Source organism: Chiloscyllium punctatum, chromosome 2 (genome assembly GCF_047496795.1).
Source record: "Chiloscyllium punctatum isolate Juve2018m chromosome 2, sChiPun1.3, whole genome shotgun sequence".
Taxonomy (NCBI): domain Eukaryota; kingdom Metazoa; phylum Chordata; class Chondrichthyes; order Orectolobiformes; family Hemiscylliidae; genus Chiloscyllium; species Chiloscyllium punctatum.
In genome coordinates, this window is record NC_092740.1 from 138,921,922 (window position 1) to 138,943,889 (window position 21,968).

Consider the following 21,968-nt stretch of genomic DNA (forward strand, 5'->3'; position numbering starts at 1 on the left):
TAACAGAAGATGAAGTCAATAAACTAACAAGTTTAACGAGCACAATTCTTGTTCCTGAGGTGCATAAACTGGCTGTGTACCCTACATAATGTTTTGAATATCTACCACTGACCATCTGTTAGATTATTCATCAATTTTTTTTCAAAGTTTACTGTGGACAAACTGTCACATTGTTTTGAAGTTAACCTTACCTAAATCCAGAAATTTAGTCCTTTTCTTGAAATATTCCCTTTCAACCACTAAATTCAATATTATGAGCAGCACTGTATAAACTGCCAACAAATTACAGATGAGACATATAAGAAATGTTACCTCAATTTATCATATTCTTCAGAAGTGGTCATTACTCGATCATCACCCACGTATATCTCACAGAACGGGCGGCAAGCATTGCGTTGTTTATTAAATAAAGGAACAGGTGTCATTATAATTGATTTGATCACAATGGCTTTATTATGGGGGATTATAGGCTCCTCAGCCATCATGTCACACATGTATTCTACATATCTAAAAACAAAAAGAAAAAGTTACAAATTATCTAGTAGTGTAGTTATAAAATATAACACTTCTGTTAATCCACAGCACTAAAAGAACTGAGTATAATACATTTTGGCAGTAGAATCACAGACAAGTCGATCTTGAAGTTCCACCTCTACTATGCTTGATCAAAGCCATGTCTGTATTCAGCCATTATGATTATTAACACAATTAACAAAAATAAAATTTTGTTCTAATTATTGCACAGCTGTCCCTTTTTTGTTTAATGGTCAGAGAGGTATTAGAAGTAAGTCAGCAATGCTTTACAGAATAACAATATTAGGCATCCTGTACAATCATGCGTGGAGAAATAAATAAAAACAGAATTAGTTAATTTCCTGTCTGCCTCTGCGCTTCATTCTTTCCTGCTTCCTCGTTGTGTATATATCTGCCACCAACTTTCAATGACTGATGCTTTTTTTCATTGTCTATGAATATTTTTCTCACTGCTTTTAGAAACCTTTACTGCGTTATGTTTGCTTTGCCCTCATTTATTTTCAACTCGATCTTCATGGCTTTCAGCATGTTTTTGTGTTTATGTGTCAAGCACAGGAATCCTGCTGAGTTCTCCACACCCAGTCTGAAAGCTTTCCTCTTCAGCTGCTCGAAATTTAAAACAGGAGGCTCTTGCAAGTTGTCTAAAATCAACATTCTCTTTCACCCTTTTAGTATAAATCATTCTCATATTCTTTTAATCACCTCTTTATCTCATTCTAAAACAGAAGAATATGTCCAATCCAGGTTTGTAGCTTTTTTTGATAATACTCACTAACAATCATAATTCCACCACCATCCTGAAAATTTCTTCTTTGCTCTCTTCAGCTGTTTCATAGGTCCTTTCCAAGAACTCTCTTCTGACAAAACTCCTCATCTTTGGATATTTGCTTTTCTTAAGATTGCTGCATCGGCCCCTTACAACTAGACAATCCAAGTCACAGTCATGACATTTATTTTCTTATAATCTCCATTCATCCTTATGCACAGCATTTTCTTTGTTCTGGCGAACACTTTTTCATTTCTGATATTTTACCCTATTTTATGGCAGGAACCATGTTTTGACAGGATGCTTCCCAGGCATGCTAGAGTCATAGAGATGTACAGCATGGAAACAGACCCTTCGGTCCAACTCGTCCATGCTGACCAGATATCCCAACCCAATCTAGTCCCACCTGCCAGCACCCGGCTCATATCCCTCCAAACCCTTCCTATTCATATACCCATCCAAATGCCTCTTCAATGTTGCAATTGTACCAGCCTCCACCACTTCCACCGGCAGCTCATTCCATACACGTACCACCCTCTGCGTGAAAACGTTGCCCCTTAGTTCTCTTTTATATCTTTCCCCTCTTAACCTAAACCTATGCCCTCTAATTCTGGATTCGCCAATCCCAGGGAAAAGACTTTGTCTATTTATCCTATCCATGCCCCTGATAATTTTGTAAACCTCTATAAAGTCACCCCTCAGCCTCCGACGCTCTAGGGAAAACAGCCCCAGCCTGTTCAGCCTCTCCCTATAGCTAAAATCCTCCAACCCTGGCAACATCCTTGTAAATCTTTTCTGAACCCTTTCAAGTTTCACAACATCTTTCTGATAGGAAGGAGACCAGAATTGCACGCAATATTCCAACAGTGACCTAACCAATGTCCTGTACAGCCGCAACATGACCTCCCAACTCCTGTACTCAATACTCTGACCAATAAAGGAAACTAGACCAAACACCTTCTTCACTATCCTATCTAGCTGCGACTCCACTTTCAAGGAGCTATGAACCTACACTCCAAGGTCTCTTTGTTCAGCAACACTCCCTAGGACCTTACCATTAAGTGTATCAGTCCTGCTAAGATTTGCCTTCTCAAAATACAGCACCTCGCCTTTATCTGAATTAAACTCCATCTGCCACTTCTCAGCCCATAGGCCCATCTGATCCAGATCCTGTTGTAATTTGAGGTAACCCTCTTCGCTGTCCACTACACCTCCAATTTTGATGTCATCTGCAAACTTACTAACTGTATCTCTTATGCTCGCATCCAAATCATTTATGTAAATGACAAAAAGTAGAGGGCCCAGCACCGATCCTTGTGGCACTCCAATGGTCAGAGGCCTCCAGTTTGAAAAACAACCCTCCACCAACCCCCTCTGTCTTCTACCTTTGAGCCAGTTCTGTATCCAAATGGCTAGTTCTCCCTGTATTCCATGAGATATAAGCTTGCTAATCAGTCTCCCATGGGGAACCTTGTCGAACGCCTTACTGAAGTCCATATAGATCACATCTACTGCTCTGCCCTCAGCAATCTTCTTTGTTACTTCTTAAAAAAACTAAATCAAGTTTGTGAGACATGATTTCCCACGCACAAAGCCATGTGGACTATCCCTAATCAGTCCTTGCCTTTCCAAATACATGCACATCCTGTCCCTCAGGATTCCCTCCAACAACTTGCCCACCACTGAGGTCAGGCTTACCGGTCTATAGTTCCCTGGCTTGTCTTTACCGCCCTTCTTAAACAGTAGCATCACGTTTGCCAACTTCCAGTCTTTTGGCACCTCACCTGTGACTATCTATGATACAAATATCTCAGCAAGAGGCCCAGCAATCACTTCTCTAGCTTCCCAGAGTGCTAATTCCACCTGTACAGTTGTTTTAAAAGTTTTAATACCCAGGAAAGGTACACAACATTTACACTGCTGAGACAGTAATGAGATCCGGAACAGTGTGTATCTAAGTGGTTGACAGTGAAGTCTTGCGACAAGCGAGCCATTGGAAAGTAACAACAAAAGGAATGAAACGTCTTAGCATTCCTTAGGTACATGGTGCAATTTGGGCAAGAAATTGACAAAAGGGGGTGGAGGGTGGTACTTAATAACCAGAGGAGGACTTTGTGTTGCCATTCTCTTAAGACAGCAAGGAGGGAGAGCAATTTCCTTTGAAGTTGCTATACTCTTGTTAATTATTTTGTGAACAGTATATTTGACCTACAATATTATCAAGACAGGCTGTTGAAAATTACCACAAAAGAAACAGCTTCAGGAATCAAGAACATAAATAAAGTAAGATCATCCACTGTAAGTCATTTCTGATCCTGTTGCCAAACAGCACTAGCTGAAGTAAACTCCAGTGACTGTATTATAATTGCATAACTCACACGAGAATTTATTTGTTTTTCACTGAGTCCACTTAGTTCTTGGAAGAACACATGTCTTAAGGTTTTATAAGGAGTATTCAGAGCTACTGTGTGATTTAGTAGTTTAATTATCACCATCATGAGCTGCTTATGGACTTCTAAAACTGGATCCTTCAATAGTACACACACTACCTGTTTCCATGAATAATTCTATTTATGAACAAACCAATTTATTAGCTTAACTGTTACAAAACTGTCATGTAGCTGAACCTATTTTACTCTTGAAATGTCACAACATATAGCAGAGTCCTGTCAATAACTTAGTAGTAAGTTTACATTAGTAAGAAAGTCACTTCCCTGTGATACATTAGATCTTTGAAAGAAAGACCATAAGTTGCATTTCAAAGAACGAGGAGAATGGATTAGTTAGTCTGTGGGCTGCAAATTTGGTGACCACTATTACAATTATTGAAACAAACCTTAATTGTAACTACATTTTAATATATCAGGAAATGCTCAAGGAGGACTTAATCACTTCATCAAAAGCTACACTACTGAACAAAACAAATCAAGCCCATTTTGCATGAATGTACATTTGTTCAATAATTCGTAACTATGGCCCCTTTTTCAAAAAAATGGACATATGCAATAGTTTTCAAATAAGGGCTTGAAATAGATGTCTTAATTAAAAATCAATTCATAAATTGAATTCATTAGTAAACTAATTAATTTATGAACTCTATGATAGATTTCTATCATGGATTTACATGTATTCCAATAAATCAAAAACATATGTTAAGTTGAATAGTTAATATCTAGCAATGCACATTGACTTCTTGTAGCATAATAAAAACCAATGAAAAGTCCCACCATTTATATGATATTTTCACCCAGTTTAATATTATTCCACTGTTCAGTGAACAGACACTAGTCCTGTAACTGGTGACATTTAAAACCTGACAAACGTGATGGTCTTCTGCTCTGTAATAAAGTACAATCAATCTACCCTTTGATGGTCTAACTAAGATTAAATAAATCAGGACCCGAATGAAAGACAGTAATTAATATTCTGCCAGATTATGAGGATTCCAGTCTTTGTTAACAAAATAGGAGTTCAACTAAAAATTTATTAACGCCTACAAAATAAGGAAATCCAATTTCTTTGCCTTCTTTTTTGTACACTCTTGATATTTATTTTTGTCCTCAATTAGTGAGGGATATGAGTAATGGAAAGTGGGGATTATGTTCCATTCAGGTACAAAATGGCTACACAGCCAGCATCAGTTCCCATTTTTCTCCCAATTGGACATTCCTCACACAGCCAACAAACATTCATCCCACCAATCCAACAGTCCCATCAGTAGGATCTGAATTCAGTCTTGTGGCAATCATTTAGGGCTTTGATGAAAACAAACCTTGAGTACTGTGTACAATTTTATCCAAAGAACAGTACATTTAGACCTAAAGGCATTACAACAAAGATCCATTAAACAGACCCCTGCGATGGGGGACTATCCTATGCAGGTGGAGTAAATACATTAGGGCTACACTCTCTGAAGTTTAGAAGAATGAGATTTGATCATACTGAAACATTTAATATTTTGAAGACACTTGACAATGCAGTTATTTACGGGCTGATCTCCTGCCTGGACATTCTGAACACAGCGGATCTAGGACAATAGCCATTGTGGACTGAGAAGTCATGTCTTCACTCAGAAGTTTGAGAGTCATTGATATTCTCTGTTCCAGAAGATTAGGGGTACTCAATTCGTAAATTCATTCCAACTTGACATCAATAAGAATTTTGTGCTCTTAAAATCAATGGAAATCACTATTGGGTGGGAATATGGAGCTGACACTGGGAGTCAGTCATGGAGTCATTAAATGATGAATCAGGCTCAAGGGACCGAATGGCTTATTCTTATTTCAATATTTTATGTATTACTTGTGCTCCAATTAATAAGACAGCATAATTGCAATTTTTTACTCTTAGGCTCTACTGTAAGAAAGATCTGGACAACCAAATGGATGGCTCTGTTGAACGATATTTGATACACTTAATACAATTCCAGCGCAAGCTTTATATTATGAAAGTAAAACTAAACCATACCGTTTATGAGAGGGCCAGATTCCAGGTGGTGACCTCTTCATACTGAACATGTAGACTGCAGCTTCAGCAGTGGTGAACAGCCGACAAAAACACAGGAAAGAACAGACCACTACTGCAGATGCTGCTCGGCCATCCTATTGTGAAAGATATAAATAAAAATCAACAGCTGAGCATGTTTGGCCTAATATCAGACACTCATCATTTAAGGCATAAAATTAATGGTGCAACAGAACTAGAACAGCCATCAATGTTTGTACGTTGCGTCCCAATCTGAAGGGCAATTCAAGGAGCTAGAACAGAAGATGGACAGATTCTCATACATCCACCATACACAGTATTCAATCTTGCAGCCAAAGCCAATACCCAGCACCTAATGAAAATCAACCAATCAGCACTGCAAGTGACAATCTATTTTGTCAGTAACTGCCCTCTTATATTGTTAACTAAATCCTTGAAGAATTCTTCAATTTCATTGAAGGATACGATGCCTTTCCCCATTCTTGTGACCTTGTGTCAGCATAAGCAACAGTGTGATGCTCCCTTTACCAGATTCCAATAATGTGCCTGAAATTTCCAAGTTCAGGACTGCAAACATTATAACATCACAGCACAACCTCGATCATGTCAACCTTGTATTAAATAAGGACAACTCTGTGGCTCACAAAGAACTGCACTGACATTGCCCAAACTTCAATTAGTCAAAAACTATGAGAAAGTGAGGACTGCAGATGCTGGAGATCAGAGTCAAAAAGTGTGGTGCTAACTGGGATAAACGGCTTATGTCCGAAACCTCAACTCTCCTACTCCTTGGATGCTGCCTGACCTTCTGTGCTTTTTCAGTGCCACACTTTTGATCAAAGATTATAACAATCCCAAGTCTCAGAAAACCTAATTTCAACACATTATATCAATTACCTAACAGTTTCCATAAACCAAAGTTTTGTAAATACAAAAATAACACCAATTCAGCCATTTTATTTCCTCGATTAAATCTGCCTAGTCAGTACTGGCAGTTAGTTAGTACTTTTACAGTTAGTACTTTTACAGCTAGGACTTGCTCAAACTTCACAACTACCATCCAAAGACTTGTCAGAAAGCATAAAGTCGTGCCATACCGATCAACCAGATGTCTTAATTATATCCACTTTGTACTAAAACTATTTCCCTTCCACTGCTACAAAAGCAATTGCCATTGTCTCCTTCAAGAGCAAATCCATATCCTTAACACCTAAACATCCAACTTTTTGAAGTCTTCTGGTCAGGTTCACTGCCCCTGTACTCTAGAGGTATGAATGTAATCCAATACTATGGTTTATTTCTCACAAAGTTCTGCGCTCTCATCAACTCGATCTTTTCCAAGCATTACAACTCAAAACCCCAGCAAACAGATTTCAAATTTCTTGAACAAAAAAAGAAATTGCTCGAGAAACTCAGCAAGTCAGGCAGCATCTACGGAGAGAAAACAGAGTTAACATTTCAAGTCCAGTGATCCTTCTTCAGAAGTGATAGTAGCTAGGAAAAGATAGCATTTGTGCTCTTGCTCTCACTTTCAAATATGCTTCTATCCTTGTCTTGCCTCACCTTAGTGATATTCTCTTGCCATGCGAATTAAATATGCACTCTTAATCCTCTCACTCGAAGTTTCTCATGCCTGCCCACTCACTGTGTTCCACAGTTTGTGTTTACTTATTCTGCTATTATCTATCTGCCGAATTTTATTTGAATTTCTTCTGGGTTATCTACCTTTATCCTGCTTTTAAAACTGCTGCAAACATCAATTAAACCTTTGCCTCTCCTCTCACCTATCTTGCCTCCTGCTTAAAATCTAATTATTTTCTCCTTTGTGTATTTTGAGGTATGAGATGGCTTCCTGCACAAGGAACAATATAGAAATTAAACATGACATAAATTGTCCTTCACTTCCTTAGAAATAAATTATTTATATTGGATTATTGTAATTTTCAAAAGTTACTTACGCTTCAGAACACTTATTAGTTCATCTCAATTCTTGCAATCAGCAAAAAAGCTACAACTGTTCAACTTCACATTTAATTATTTCTTACATTATTTCAGGACTATTGCTTCCACTACTGTCTAGAGATCCATATCTAGCACTCTATATGAACAGTTACTTCTTGATTTAACTTATTTTGAGGTTGAAATGCCTTACTCGACAAGTTTAAACAAAATGTTAAAAAAAAATTTTAAGCTATCTTATAAGTATTTGGACAATTACCCTTTTCCAACAATGACTTTTAATGTCTCACATAAACACACTTGTACACAACTTACAAGGCAATGGACAACACAAATATTCTTCTGATCTTGTTTCAGCCATAAGTGCATATTCCTGCAAATATTGTACAGGTTTTGTAGACTCGGGGCACGACGTGCAGGCCAGCCACATTCAGAAACCTACATTTATTAAAAACAGAGCGAATGTTTTTATGAAATATTTATGAATTTTAATAAAATCTAAATGATAGCTTCATGACTAAATACAAATATGTAAATTGAATCCTAAATATTTTTATCAGCTTAATTTAATGAAGCTAATTTTATTTAATTATCAAATTCAAGCATATTTACACAAAAAGATGTACATTTAAGTTTGAACCAGTGAAGTCTTTTTCTTTGGAGAGGCACTTATGTGCCTTTAGATTAGATTACTTACAGTGTGGAAACAGGCCCTTCGGCCCAACAAGTCCACACCGCCCCGCTGAAGCGCAACCCACTCATACCCCTACATTTACCCCTTACCTAACACTATGGGCAATTTAGCATGGTCAATTCACCTGACCTGCACATCTTTGGACTGTGGGAGGAAACCGGAGCACCCGGAGGAAACCCACGCAGACACGGAGAGAACATGCAAACTCCACACAGTCAGTCGCCTGAGGTAGGAATTGAACCCAGGTCTCTGGCGCTGTGAGGCAGCAGTGCTAACCACTGTGCCACCATGCGCCCTTTATAGTTAGAATGTTTGAGAATCCCAATCTAACTTCAGCATCATGATCACAAACTCCAGCTGATACTTCAGTGAGGAAGTGCTGCACCATCAGAAATGCTGCTTTTCAGATAAGACATGAAACTGAAACCTCCATCTTCCCTTTCAGATGGATATCCCACAGCATGATTTATTTCTCAAAGCTTTCTTAGTAAATCTTTCGACGCAATTCTAATTGGGTTAAATTCCTTTGTCTACTTCATCTTTTTGATTTTCAAGCATCTTTGGGAGGACTTCAAAGTCACCTACAGAGAATACACCTGCTTGAGGTTTCCACCATTTCCTTGTTTTCCATTATTAATTCCTCAGATTCATTATATAGAGAATAAACACCCACTTTGGTTACTCATTTTCTTTTTAAATAATTAAAGAAACTGTTTCTAGACTACTACCAAGTTTTTTTCACAAACTCTTGCCCATCACTTAAAATTTGCACTACCTTCCTGAAATTCACAATGTGAAGTGACATGACATTTAGTAAATTATTGGTTGTCATAGGAACTAATGTTCAAATCTGAGATAGGTTTAGTCTAAATCTAATGTACAATTTGAAATGGTTTACCATGAGTGTAGCACTGTGTAGCTGAAATAATAAAGGTAAGCTGGGACTGTGAAAAGAATGTTAAAATAAAATTAGGTTAAGTCGGGCAACTTAAAGGAAAGACTTAGTACTCTGATTCCCCCTTCCTTGATGCTTTTTCCACCATTTCTTGCCGCTTTTTTAGAATTCTGAACAACTTTCTGACCTACCCTGAAACTCTACAGAGTATACACCCTTTTTTTCAATTTGACACTATTGTTAACTTCTTTAATTAGCTGCAGATTGTGCATTCTCTGCTGAGAACTTTTTTCACTTTGCTGAACATTATGAAATATCTCAAAAGGCTGTCACTGTGTTTGCACTAATCAACATTTAACCTATTTTCCCAGTTTCCCTTATCCAGCTCCATCTTCACATCCTTGCCTTTATTAAAAGTATAAAACACAAGTTTTAGACATATTCTTGCCCAAATTATATGTAAAATTTAATAGTATAATATTTCATTCAAAATCTAAAATAATGTTAAGGTATTCTCATTCAATGCAATAAACTAGTATGCTGTTTTGATTTTCCTAACATTTCTCAAGACATGACATGAAGCATGGTGTTGAGGACATTACCAGCATGGTCACTTTAAAAAGAGGCACTACTTTAAATGGACGTTTGAAAACAATTTGGCTGAATAATTTCCACATACAAAGGTGTCCAACTGGATGCTGTCCACTTTAATCAGTGGCCTTTCATTTATAGAAAAGGTTTAACTGAATAGCTACAGTCATACCACACATACAAACACATTGAACTGAGTAACATAACATATAAATGACAGAAACAATCATTAATTACACATCATCATTCAAATCTTTCAAAATTATGAGGTTTTTGTGGAAAAAATTTAAACTGAAGAATACAAAGTTAAACAGTGCATTGAAGTCAGCTAATTTCAATTCACTTTTTAGATTTGTTAAAACATACTCTGTTATGGAATTTGGAGGATCTGTAGGTTCGTTGTGATAGATTGTATACTGCATAATGTCCTGGATGGCGGGAATCCAGAAACAATCTAACATCTTCAATGTTGTTTTTGATTGCAGACTCAACACCTTCAGCTGGAAATGACATAACTGGGGGAAAAATATAATACAGTACAAATTCTAAGTATAGACCTGCATGATATCAAATTACAATTAATTCAAATGACATCAGAACTCCTTAATTAGGTTATTGGCTGTACTCCCTGGTGTTTTATTATTCTCTGTAGAAAAGATCCATGTGAAATTTGTAATTAGAATGCTATGCTGTAATTATTGCTCAACATTTAATGAGCTAATTCAAACCTGCTTATTGTTGATCAACCTTTAAGTGTGGTTTTCTGTAAATCGTATAATTTATAAATGAATGTGTATTTTCAAGAACACTTCCCACTAATTTCCTTTGGACCTGCTAGGTGGTCACATGTTGCATAAGCAACAGAGAAATAAGAATTGTCCGTTCAAGATTTCAAAGTAAACCAGACAAAATGCTCAGTATATATAACGTAGTTGGAAATATTAGAACAGCACATTAAAAAATAAAATACTTGTTGATTTTGCAAACAATTTCCCACATTTTGTCAAAGTGTGATGGACACTGGAACTTTGACAATCAAATTTTGTTTTAAAATATTCTAAACAGGATCAACAATTCTAAACAAAAAAAAATGCTGGAAATTTGAAACAAAAATTGTTGTAGAAACTCAGCCAGCCTGGCAGCTTTTGTAGAGAGAAAGAAGAGTCAACATTTCAGGTCTAGAACTCATTCAAAAGAAGGGTCACTAGGCCCGAAACATTGACTGTTTTCTCTCCACTGATGCCAGCAGACCTGCTGAGTTTCTTCAGCAATTCTGCTTTTGTTTCAACAATTCTAAAGTTCACTTCTGCATTTTTAAATTTATATTGTTTAACAAAATGTGAAATGAGATAATACAGTTAGTTGCGCCACAAAATCTAGGAATGAACAAGTGATTCTCAGCTGGTTTCTAGAAGAAAAGTAACGTACTGCTCATAGGCCTTTATCAGACAGGCTTATTCATATGCATGCAAACTTTATCCTGAAATAGAAAGATTTTCTTACTTACCGGCTATTCTTGATGTAATATATGAAATGTCCAAATCTCCTTTAGCATAGCTAGTCAAAAAAACATAGAAACAGCAAATAAGAATAGATTGCACAGTAGGGAAGAGTAAGAGATACAGCTCAACTGTTGAAATTGCACACAAGGGTGCAGATCAGCCCATCGTGTCTGTACTAGATCACTGCATCTTCCAGCTAGTCCCATTCCCTGCCCTTTCTCCCCATATCCCGACTACTCTTTCCCTTTCAGGTATATATCCAATTCAGTTTTGACAATTATTAGACAATCTGCAACCACAATCTTTACAGGCAAATAATGTGAAGCTAAATACCCTTGGACAAGCCGCCAAAATAAAAAGACTTGATAGCAATAAATACAGGGTATGCTTGCAAATTAATGTTTACCAAATATATATCTAATTTTCATTTGAGTTATGACAGAACCTATTTTATATCTATTTTTGAAAAACCCATTCTGCCTACCATTAGACAAACTACCTTAGCTCATGTGTGCGAACCGCCAGCTCTCCATTCCTGCACTCTTTTAAACATGCACCATAGAGTTTAGATTCTCCTTTCTTCTTCTTACTCCTAAAATGCATGACTTTATCCATCTCTGCATTAAATTTAGTTGCCTTGTGTTCTGTCCAACTCGCCAGTTCATATCTACCTGGTGTCTGTTAATATTCAGCTTATTGGTTACGACATTTCTAAGTTTTGTGCCACTCTTAAACTTCGCTTCCAATACAAAATTTCGAGGTCATACATGTCAAATGTAATTCTGGTCCTCAGACTGACCCTTAATAGGAGTTCTCTCTGTGGTATTCCATAAGTGTTTGCACACAACTTTCCAAGTGCCATCTGGCAGAAATATGTCCTGTCAGGGCAGGCCCTCTATCACAGATAATAATGAAACTGAGCCACCACCACTCCACCTCACCAAGACTGTGGATACTGGAACAAGGGGCAATTTTAGAGACAGAGATCAACAGACTTTTTTTATCGACAAGGGTATCACAAGTGAAGAACAAAGGTAAGAGATAGCTTTGAGGAGCAGATGCGCCATCATCTAATATTTAAACCAGCTTGCAATTTTTCAGCAGTTCATTCAATAAAAAAAAAACTAGTAATAAGTGACAAAATGACGAAATAACTTTAAAGGAACAGGTTATAAAGTATTATTTTTTAACACATATCCTTTGTGGGGGGGGGGCGGTGAGAGCAGTATATGATGTATTTATTTGAAGACACTGAACTCCAAAATGTTGAACGGGAGATATTTTTGTGTCTATGAATGTCCTATTTTTTCACATTGCTTCTGCATACTTAAAAATGATGTTTGAAATAGCTGTTATGATGTTAGGAAGCTCAAGTGTGAAGACTGCTATCCAGGCAACTGCTCATGAGCCTTCATAATGACAAATAAAAGGGAGTGGTTCAAAGGATACTAGTCGATCAGTTGATGTGGCTCTGCCAGTGGGAAGTGGGTTGGGGAGATTAGGCATCATTCAAAATCATGAGCAATCCATGTCGTCCCATAACCAGAATTTGGTTTGCTGTTGGCATTCAATTGCATCTGGCACAATAGACCTCCACAGAATAAGAGCATCATGACTGCTGCCAAGCTATTGAGCTGCATATTTCACTATCAATTGGTACACAACAGCTGAAGTGAATGAGTGAAATCCCAGTTAGTTCCATTACATAGCATATATAACATGTGGGAGACAGTGAGGTCTGCAGATGCTGGAGATCGGACTTGAGAGTACGGTGCTGGAAAAGCACAGCAGGTCAGGCAGCATCCGAGGAACAGGAAAATCGACGTTTCAGGCCAGAGCCCTTCATCAGGAATGATGATTGAAGTCTCATTCCTAATGAAGGGCTCTGGCCCAAAACGTCAATTTTCCTGCTCCTCAGATGCTGCCTGACCTGTGATTTTCCAGCACCGCACTCTCATATATGACATGTGGCACCCGAAAAACAATCTGTGTGCAGTTAATGACATCCTACGTCATGATAGAAGTTGCAATTTGAGCAAAACTGTGAGTTCATTTCACCTACCAGCTTCAGTCAAAACAGTATAAAATTATGTTAGATTTCTTTGAAAAGGGAACCTCATTGATCTCCCGTCTCCAAAGGGAATGAGAAACTACAAGATGTTGCAAACTCATCAGCTCCAATCTATAATCACAGCTTGGTAACCATTCATTTTTACTTTTATCCTCCAAAAAAAGTCACGAAAAGGCACTGTATTTGATATGGTTGCTCAGTATAAAACAGAAATGCTGAATCCAACACATTGGATTCAAAGCTTACCAGAATGTGCAAAATCATGCTTAAAAAGTCAACAAAGATAAAACAGATCTTGAACAAAACCAGTCAAAAATGCAAGATAATTAGTTCTGAAAGGCTAATTACACGTGAAGGCACAGCATACATAAAAGGTGAACAACACAAAGTTTCTCAACCCTACAGGGTTCTATTTTTAACACTGCATTTTATGGATTTAAAACGGGCAACATTAACTGCAAGTGCAAGCCAAAACAGCGTCAGATACATAGAACTAAACTCAATTTTAAATTTTACAGACCCTGGCACAGTTCATAAAAATTATACTTAATCGCTACAATACATACAGAAAATGGCACAGTAACACAATTAGACTCTCTAGTAACTAGATTAAAGAAGCAAACATCTTGATAATGCATTGATATGTTTTTTTTAAATCATGAACTTTAAATCTTCTAAATAATGTGGCTGTAAAATGTCAAAAACTTTATGCAACTTGCAAACTATTCCTAGTCTTCAATATTATTTTACAATGAAGATCAGAATATTTGACTCTAGCAACAGCAAAGACTGTCAAAACTGACTAGTGCAATCAGCCTGATTTCATAACAAAACTGTTCTGTTTGAATTACTTATCAGAGCTGCCTGATACTGATGATGGACGCTCAAAATTACAATTGCACAATTCATCAATCCAAAATTCTCTATAACAGTGCAAAATAATTCAAGACTATAAAACGGAGAATAATCAAAAACATGGGATCTTTCTCATAAATCTATATCTGTATTTGCCCAATCAAGGCAACTTAAACTGTTGACTAAGAACTTTTTAAAGAGATCAGCGACTCATAAGCACAATAAAGAATTCAAAGTCAGTTACAATTTGCAAATTGGTGAAACCTGCCCATTTCTTGCTTCTGTCACTAATCTCTAATATACAAATCTAAGTGAAGAGTGTTTAAATTGTAGACATTCAAAACATGACACATGCAAACATCTCTTGAGACTTCAATTTCAGGCAGAACAGTTCATTAACACCAATAAGAGTGCAAAATCCAGTTATTACAAATCATAGCAGCACACAGAGGAACTAAAATATTTACCTGGGATTGCTACCAGAGGCACAGAGATGTTAAGGAAGAAAAAAATTGAGTGAATACTCAAAACACCAACAGTAATAAGCAGCAACATTCACAATGAGAAACAAAAAGTGCATGATATTCACCAATAAACTAAATAAAAATAACTAAATGTAAAACAAAATGCAATCCAAGGCAAAAGGAAAAGAAATGCAAATATCAACTTCATTGTCCTGCCAACTGGAACAACGCATTTAGTCTGGACAATACAAATTATGTTATTTTGATTGACACCTCCAATTTTAGAGATGGCAAACATGGTTTTCTAATGGACTGTCATCAAATGAGGAAAGCAAATAGAAACCAAGTATTCTTTTCAGATTTTTTTTATCATGCTTGTTGACTTATCAGCAGAACACTAGCCTTAACTATGAACAACAAAATAATAACTAACATATTAATGGGTGGGAATAAAAAAGGTCAAGCAGAAAGAAAATATTGAGGAAAATATTGAAAATATTGCCTCCACCCACATACTTTAGCAAAGTAGCTGTAAACATTTCTGCTTTCATAGTTTGAAATTGGGCAAGATGATGCAGCATGAATTGACTTGATTACACTTGTTTCAAAAGGCTAAATTAAAACTACATTTTACTCTGAATTTTATCAAAAATATAGCAATTATTTAAATGTGAGTGAGATACAAATAAATCAAACATAAAATCATTTTCTCTGCTCTATCACTTAATTTGCTTAAAAAACAAAGACATGATGCCAAGGTTTTCATCTTCCACTCAAAGCAAGAAAACCAACTTTACAAACAAACGAACTATGAGCAGATGTCAGCCATGTGGCCCCTTGCACTGCTCCATCACTGAATAAGGGCATGGCTAATCTGTCTGTATTTCAAACTGTACATTTCTATCTACCTCTGATATATTTTCATTCCATCGGCTAACAAAATCTACCTCGCTCCACTTTAAAACATGCAATGACCCTAATTCCACCATCCTGTGGGGCAGAGAATTTCAAAGTTGCTTGACCTTCGGGAATAAAAAAAACTCATCTCTGTTCTAAAGTGGCAACCTCTAATGTAAATTTGTGCCACCTTTTTCTGGACTCACCCTTAAGGGGAAACATCATTGCCACATCCACATGTCAAAACTATCTTATATAATTTAGTCAAGTCACCCCTCACTTCTAACTGCCAGTAAAATTAAACTAAGTCTGTCCAGGTCTTTCCTCACAAGACAACCTGGTCATTCCAGTTATCAATTTAGCAAACCTCCTGGGAACCACATCTAACAAATACATATCTTTTCTTAAATAAGTAAACCAAAACTCCCCACAGTATTCAAGATGTGGTCTCATTAATGTGCTGTATAACTGAAGCATAACATGCTTACTTTTACTTTCAAATTCTTTCATTATAAAGGATAGAACTCGACTAGTCTTATTAGTCACATCCTATAACTACTTCCTAACTTTTCTCAAACTGTCTGCAACACTAAATTCCAAAAAGAAATAATACATGCAGCATGAGGACAGAATGCGGACTGATTGATCTATGGTTGAGCATGGAAATGTGGCAGGAACAGTCCATTGTCAATTGCATTACCTGATTACCTTCAAACCAGACAAGTTGACGGAGTTGGCAAGGCTTTGCCAGGTATAGCAGTAGGGTTTGGATAATTTTTTATTTTCCTCATTGAAAAAGGCACAATGTGTGGACATATTTCTTTTTTCTACCAAGAACCGAGCACTGTATGAGAACATCTGCAGCTTCTGGCACATAAAAATGCTCCCAGGCAGACAGAATTTCAAACTGGCTTCTTGTGCAATTCTTAGTACAGTCAAGATTATTCAGCAAATGATGCCCAAGAACAGAAACACATTAAAATGATTGACACTAAGTTCTGAGTTTCACAAGCACAGGCAACCGATACACTGCCTTCTGTGGACAATCAAAGGGATGCGGTGTGTCTGACATTGTTGGGAGGCATGACTTACATCACACTAACACTGAAAGTCATACACCTGTGTGGCAGGCAGAATATCATTTTGGCTTGAAGCAGGATCCTGTTAACTGAGAATATAACTCGTGTATTAACTGCAAAGTGTCAGCATGAAACAGTTAGCATCACCTGTTCCTTGCTACACCCCCATGGCAACTTTCAATCAGAGTTGACTTGCCTATTTGAATTTTAACAGTTAGCCAAGATTGAGAGGCAGGAGTCCCTGCCAGATTTCTATGCCAAACGATAGTTCAGCCAATCGTAACCCTCTTCTCATAATGAGTGAATTAATGTTTCCTTTCTATTCTAAAGTTGTTTCTCTTGAATTTCAGTCCGAATAAAATCAAGACAAAAAGCATTAACTTCATGTCTCTGTTCAACAATTTTTATATTCTGTACTACCAAGCAATTACTTGTCATTGTTATTCAAGTCCTTAAAACGTGATCCAAAAGAACAATCAAAACCCAGCATTGAGCAGATATTACACAACATGATCAGTCCCGAGTTATGCAGAACCAGTTGTGCAACCAAAGTTTGAAAAAAGAACATGGGATGCCCTCCATGTGCATCTGTCCCATTCTAATATGTATTACTATATTATCTATCTGCCCTTCTACAAATCAAGTACTACATCAACTAAAGTACAACGCTTCTTGAAAAAAAAATCTTCGTTCTACAAGATATATTTATTGATATTTACATTGGGACTGTTAGATGCTATGAGTTTGCCTATTTAATCTTGTAGTCTGTTGATAACAATTGGCTTTTTTGAAAGGGTACTAATACATCTGTAGCCATCGAGTGAAATCCCTACAGTGATTAATGATAAAGATTTCACAATGAACAATGCAACAGAATCTATAATGCAAAAGAAAGATAGCTGAAATTAGAATAATCTGTGAATAAAATTCATTCAGTAAATAAATTTAACCCATGAAAAGATAGGCAAAACTAAATTCGACAGTTGGTATCTAGAGTAACGGATTAGCAAGAGGTAACATTCATTCAGCAGTAACTTACCAAAGTTGCCAATAACTAAGAACACATTCTTACAATAGGAAAGGGAAATGTGAAAAAAAATTAGTAGAACATTACTGGGATAGTCTATTTAATTGTTCTAAGAATTTCACTATCATTTTAATCCCTGGGAATTTACCAACAAAGCATTTGTGGCCATCAGTAGTGACTCTGTGGAACATCAGCAGCAAAAAGTAGTTACTCTGTGGAATAGCTGCAGTGAATTGTAGTGACTCCATGCAACTGTCACAGTAAAATGTGGTGACTCTCTGGAATAGTCACATTGAAATGTAGTGACCCGACAGAACAGTTGTAGAGAAATAGCGATTCCATGCAACAGCTGCATTGAATGCAGTTAATCTGTGGAAACAGCCACAATGAAGTGGGGTGACTTTGTGGAACAGCTGCAGTGAAATGCAGAGATTCTGTGAAATGGTCAAAATGAAATACAGTGATTCAGTGGAATAGCTGCAGTAAAATGTTGTAACTCTGCGGAACAGTCGCAGTGAAATGTAGTGACTCTATGATCCTAGGGAATATGTAGTAAGACATCTGCTCAGCAACCGTTTTGACTTACTTGGCAACTGACTGGATCATCTTTGAGGATGTATCTTTGATGTTAGTCAGGAAGCGCTCCGTGCCTCCTTTGAGAATATCAAACAACCCTCCATGATGCGATACATCATTTTCAACACCTAAGGAATAAGGTGAACAGATAATCCATTAGGTACCAATAACTCTTCAATTGCCAAGTACACTTTTGCTCAGTGCCTACAAACTGCCTTCTACTTAGCACATATTCTTGATATAATGAAGTTTTTTTTAGAGTGTTTCCAAATACTTGTCAACTTGTAGAACCAACTAACCCAATAACTGGGAGAAAGTGAGGATGCCTCATGATGGAGATCAGAGTCACAAAGTGTGGCGCTGGAAAAGCACAGCTGGTCAGGCAGCATCTGAAGAGCATTCACATTCCTGTTGAAGAGCTAACGCTCAAAACATCAACTCTCCTGCTCCTCAGATGCTGCCTGACCAGCTGTGCTTTTCCAGCGCCACACTTTTTAATCCAACAACTGTACTGGAAGACTAACATTTCCAATCATAACTCAACCTATTTCACAAGTTAAAAATCTCTGAAATACACTGCATTTTTAAATAGGCATGGGCCAAGCAATTCAAGTTTTATACAAAAGAATTGGTCAAAACAGCCCTAAGTCCCTTGGCCTTTAATGAAATCATGCTATACATCCCATCAGAAAAATCACAAAGACCACTTGTTTGACTTGTATTCTATAATCCAATTGAAACAGTGGTTAACAAGTGCACAGCCTATGCACTATACCAGATGTTGTCAATATAACACTTCCAAAACAACAAATATAAATTTTCAGAAATATCTAAATAGGCTCTTATGGATTTGAATGAAATTAGAGATGTTTAATGTCGAGCCTTCCTCTCGTAACAATGAACACGGTGGCGCAAAATGGAGCATCCCTTTCCAGGCAGACATAGACTGATATCGTACTGAATTGATGACAACCAGAAAACACATTTTTTGTCAAGTGCATTCTACCAAATTACAAACCAATATACTTTTCTAGTTCTGTTTATTTAGCTCACCATTCTTGATGCAGCATAATAAAATTAAAAGACAAGGTGCTGGGATAAGAGAGGGATCCTAGATATGAGAAACTATAGCACAATGTGCCCTTTCAGCATACAAGCCCGCTTAATTACTTATTTCATTAATATGTTTCAAGATGTATTAATAAGCGTTAACTAATAATCAAATAATGGCCTTACAGATTAAATATGACTGAAGTAATTGAAGAAAGAAGTAAGGACGTGCATTTGTGAAGTGACTTTACAACCCACTGTGTTCCCAAACCATTTATACTGATTCAGCATTTTTCAAGTCTTGTTACTGTTGTACTATAAACGTCAGAGTGATAGAGACTGGCTTTTTTTTTTAAAAAAAGTCATTTTTACGTTGCTTTAGATTGATCTAACAGATATTAGGTTGGGAAAAGCAAAAGGTTTTCACTTTACTTCAAGTACATAGAGCACTTTTATGATCGCGCATGGTAAGAAGCCTAAGCGCAAATTAATGTCATTGATTAAACAATCAATCAGACAGACTGTTGAAACAGTCGATCTCTGTTTGGAATGAAAGAGTTTCTTTTGATGCTGGAGTCGAATGGCCTTTACCCATTTATTTTTACTCAGTATTAAAATCAAATGTTCATGAAGCACTTAATCTTTACTGCATAAATATCCAATTTCTTCAAATTCAATTATGAACCCTAATGAAGACTGTGTTCTTTTTAAAATTTGCTTGAAATCCAGCTAAAATCTCAACGAAGGTCAGCTTAATATAGTAATCTAAAGCAATATGCAATTGTCCAGTTTTTGCCACTGCATTACGCTGAGAAGCATGACAGAAAGAGAAGGGAATATAACTGGACTTCTTTGAAAAGCCCAGTATAAATAACATGCATTGTGATCTTAGTTTTAGGATGATTTAACAGCGCTATATTCTCTAACACGCTAATCAGTCCATTGAGTGTAGCCTGTCATTGTAATTCTAATTTCAAAAGGGAAACAAACCAGAACTTGTCCTGTTTGTTAATTTGCCTATTAATCAGCAACATGAAGCACAATAAACATGAAAGATCAAATCAAAATGAGAATGTAACATCAGCACTAATTTTGCTGGTGACCCGATTTCAACATGTACTTCCTGACTTGTAGAACCAAGAAGCAACCGTAAGCCTAAATGAATCAGACACCAGGATTTTAATGACCAAATCCAGTTTAGTTGAAAGAAGATTAGAGTTGGCATCAACTTGAAACAAATTGTACAGCTTTAACCAGAATTTATGTGATGCTGCACTAGATATATTTCTATGGCACAATGGAGAGCTTATTCATGATTCCTTTATGTCTCCTTTGTTAATAACTAGGTCACATACCTGCATTGTGCATGTTGTTCAGATGTCCTGCTGGTTTGTTCCACTGTGGTGCTGAACTTGCCACCGTACTGTTGGCCACCCCTCCATTCTGCTCCAGGAGCTGTAAGGATTGATAACCATCACAAGTGATCCTTCTCAGATAAGAATGCAGCAGACTCATGAAAGAATAATCCATACACCAGCACAACAAAGAAAACAGAAATTCCTAGCAACCAGTTGCAAATTATTCTGCTATCGAGTCGCAAAACCAAAACGATTCTCATCAGAACAAACAGGGCATTGCTGTTAGTTCTATCTCAATACTCAGCTGCCTACAAGCAGATCCAGCAAGATATCCAATTTGGCTTTAGGCCCAGCATGATCAGTATATTCAGCTGACTACACCATGCCTGCTTGACATTTAAAGTGATTAGTTTTAAGTTAAGCATATTACCTTCAGAATCATATCAGAAATGGTAAAACAGACAGTTTTTAAAAAAAAGTACGCGCACTTCCATAAAATTCAACACAGTTTTTTATCCAACATATTTATCAACAAAATAATTCCTATGTTTGGGCAAATAACAACAAAACAACAAACTTTAATAATTTTGTACTGATCCCTTTAGCTAGTCGTATCTGCAAATATCTAAAATTTCTTACTGTACAACAATTTACAATAAAAAACAATGTGCATGAATTACATACTTTTTGACCAACAAAAGTGAATTGTCCCATTTAAAGTGGGACAGAAAATGCATCAGTCTGTGAAGTGGGATTGATTTCATGTAAGTGGAGCATTGGTGCAATTCAGTACTCTGAGACACAGAAATGGATTCCTTTCAAGCTTTTCTTTGGGATTAATAAAGTAATGATTGCACAAAGCTGTGATTCAGTGCATTTATTCCAAAGGTCCAAAGGGTGTTTATACCTCCCAGCAAGTACATTCAGGCATTCAAAACAATTCCAGCACATTAGCATTCTGGAAATGAAGCTATAAGGTCAGCTTGTTTTGTACCTGACCCAACTAGTAAAGATTTAAAACAGCACATTTTCTACATGATATGGATACCAAGGTACATCATCAATATTCATCTTACTTGTTTACTTGGTGATAGAGACAAGCCTAGACTTTCAATATAAATTGATTTGTTTTTCCTCAGCAGTTGAGTGGGAGAGAAAAAAAGTA

General features: G+C 36.8%; 1 protein-coding gene across 3 annotated transcripts in view; it reads right to left on the bottom strand.

The window, feature by feature from the left end:
- Positions 1–21,968, bottom strand: part of gak (cyclin G associated kinase) — a 109,406-nt gene that overhangs the window by 31,439 nt on the left and 55,999 nt on the right. For all 3 annotated transcript variants that reach the window (XM_072589108.1, XM_072589109.1, XM_072589107.1), the window contains exons 10-16: positions 20,801–20,900; positions 18,406–18,523; positions 11,432–11,481; positions 10,291–10,439; positions 8,060–8,182; positions 5,768–5,901; positions 313–507 (exon numbers count right to left, since the gene is read on the bottom strand). In XM_072589108.1, coding sequence (XP_072445209.1) covers positions 313–507; positions 5,768–5,901; positions 8,060–8,182; positions 10,291–10,439; positions 11,432–11,481; positions 18,406–18,523; positions 20,801–20,900 — 869 coding nt within the window. The remainder of the gene's footprint in view (positions 1–312; positions 508–5,767; positions 5,902–8,059; positions 8,183–10,290; positions 10,440–11,431; positions 11,482–18,405; positions 18,524–20,800; positions 20,901–21,968) is intronic.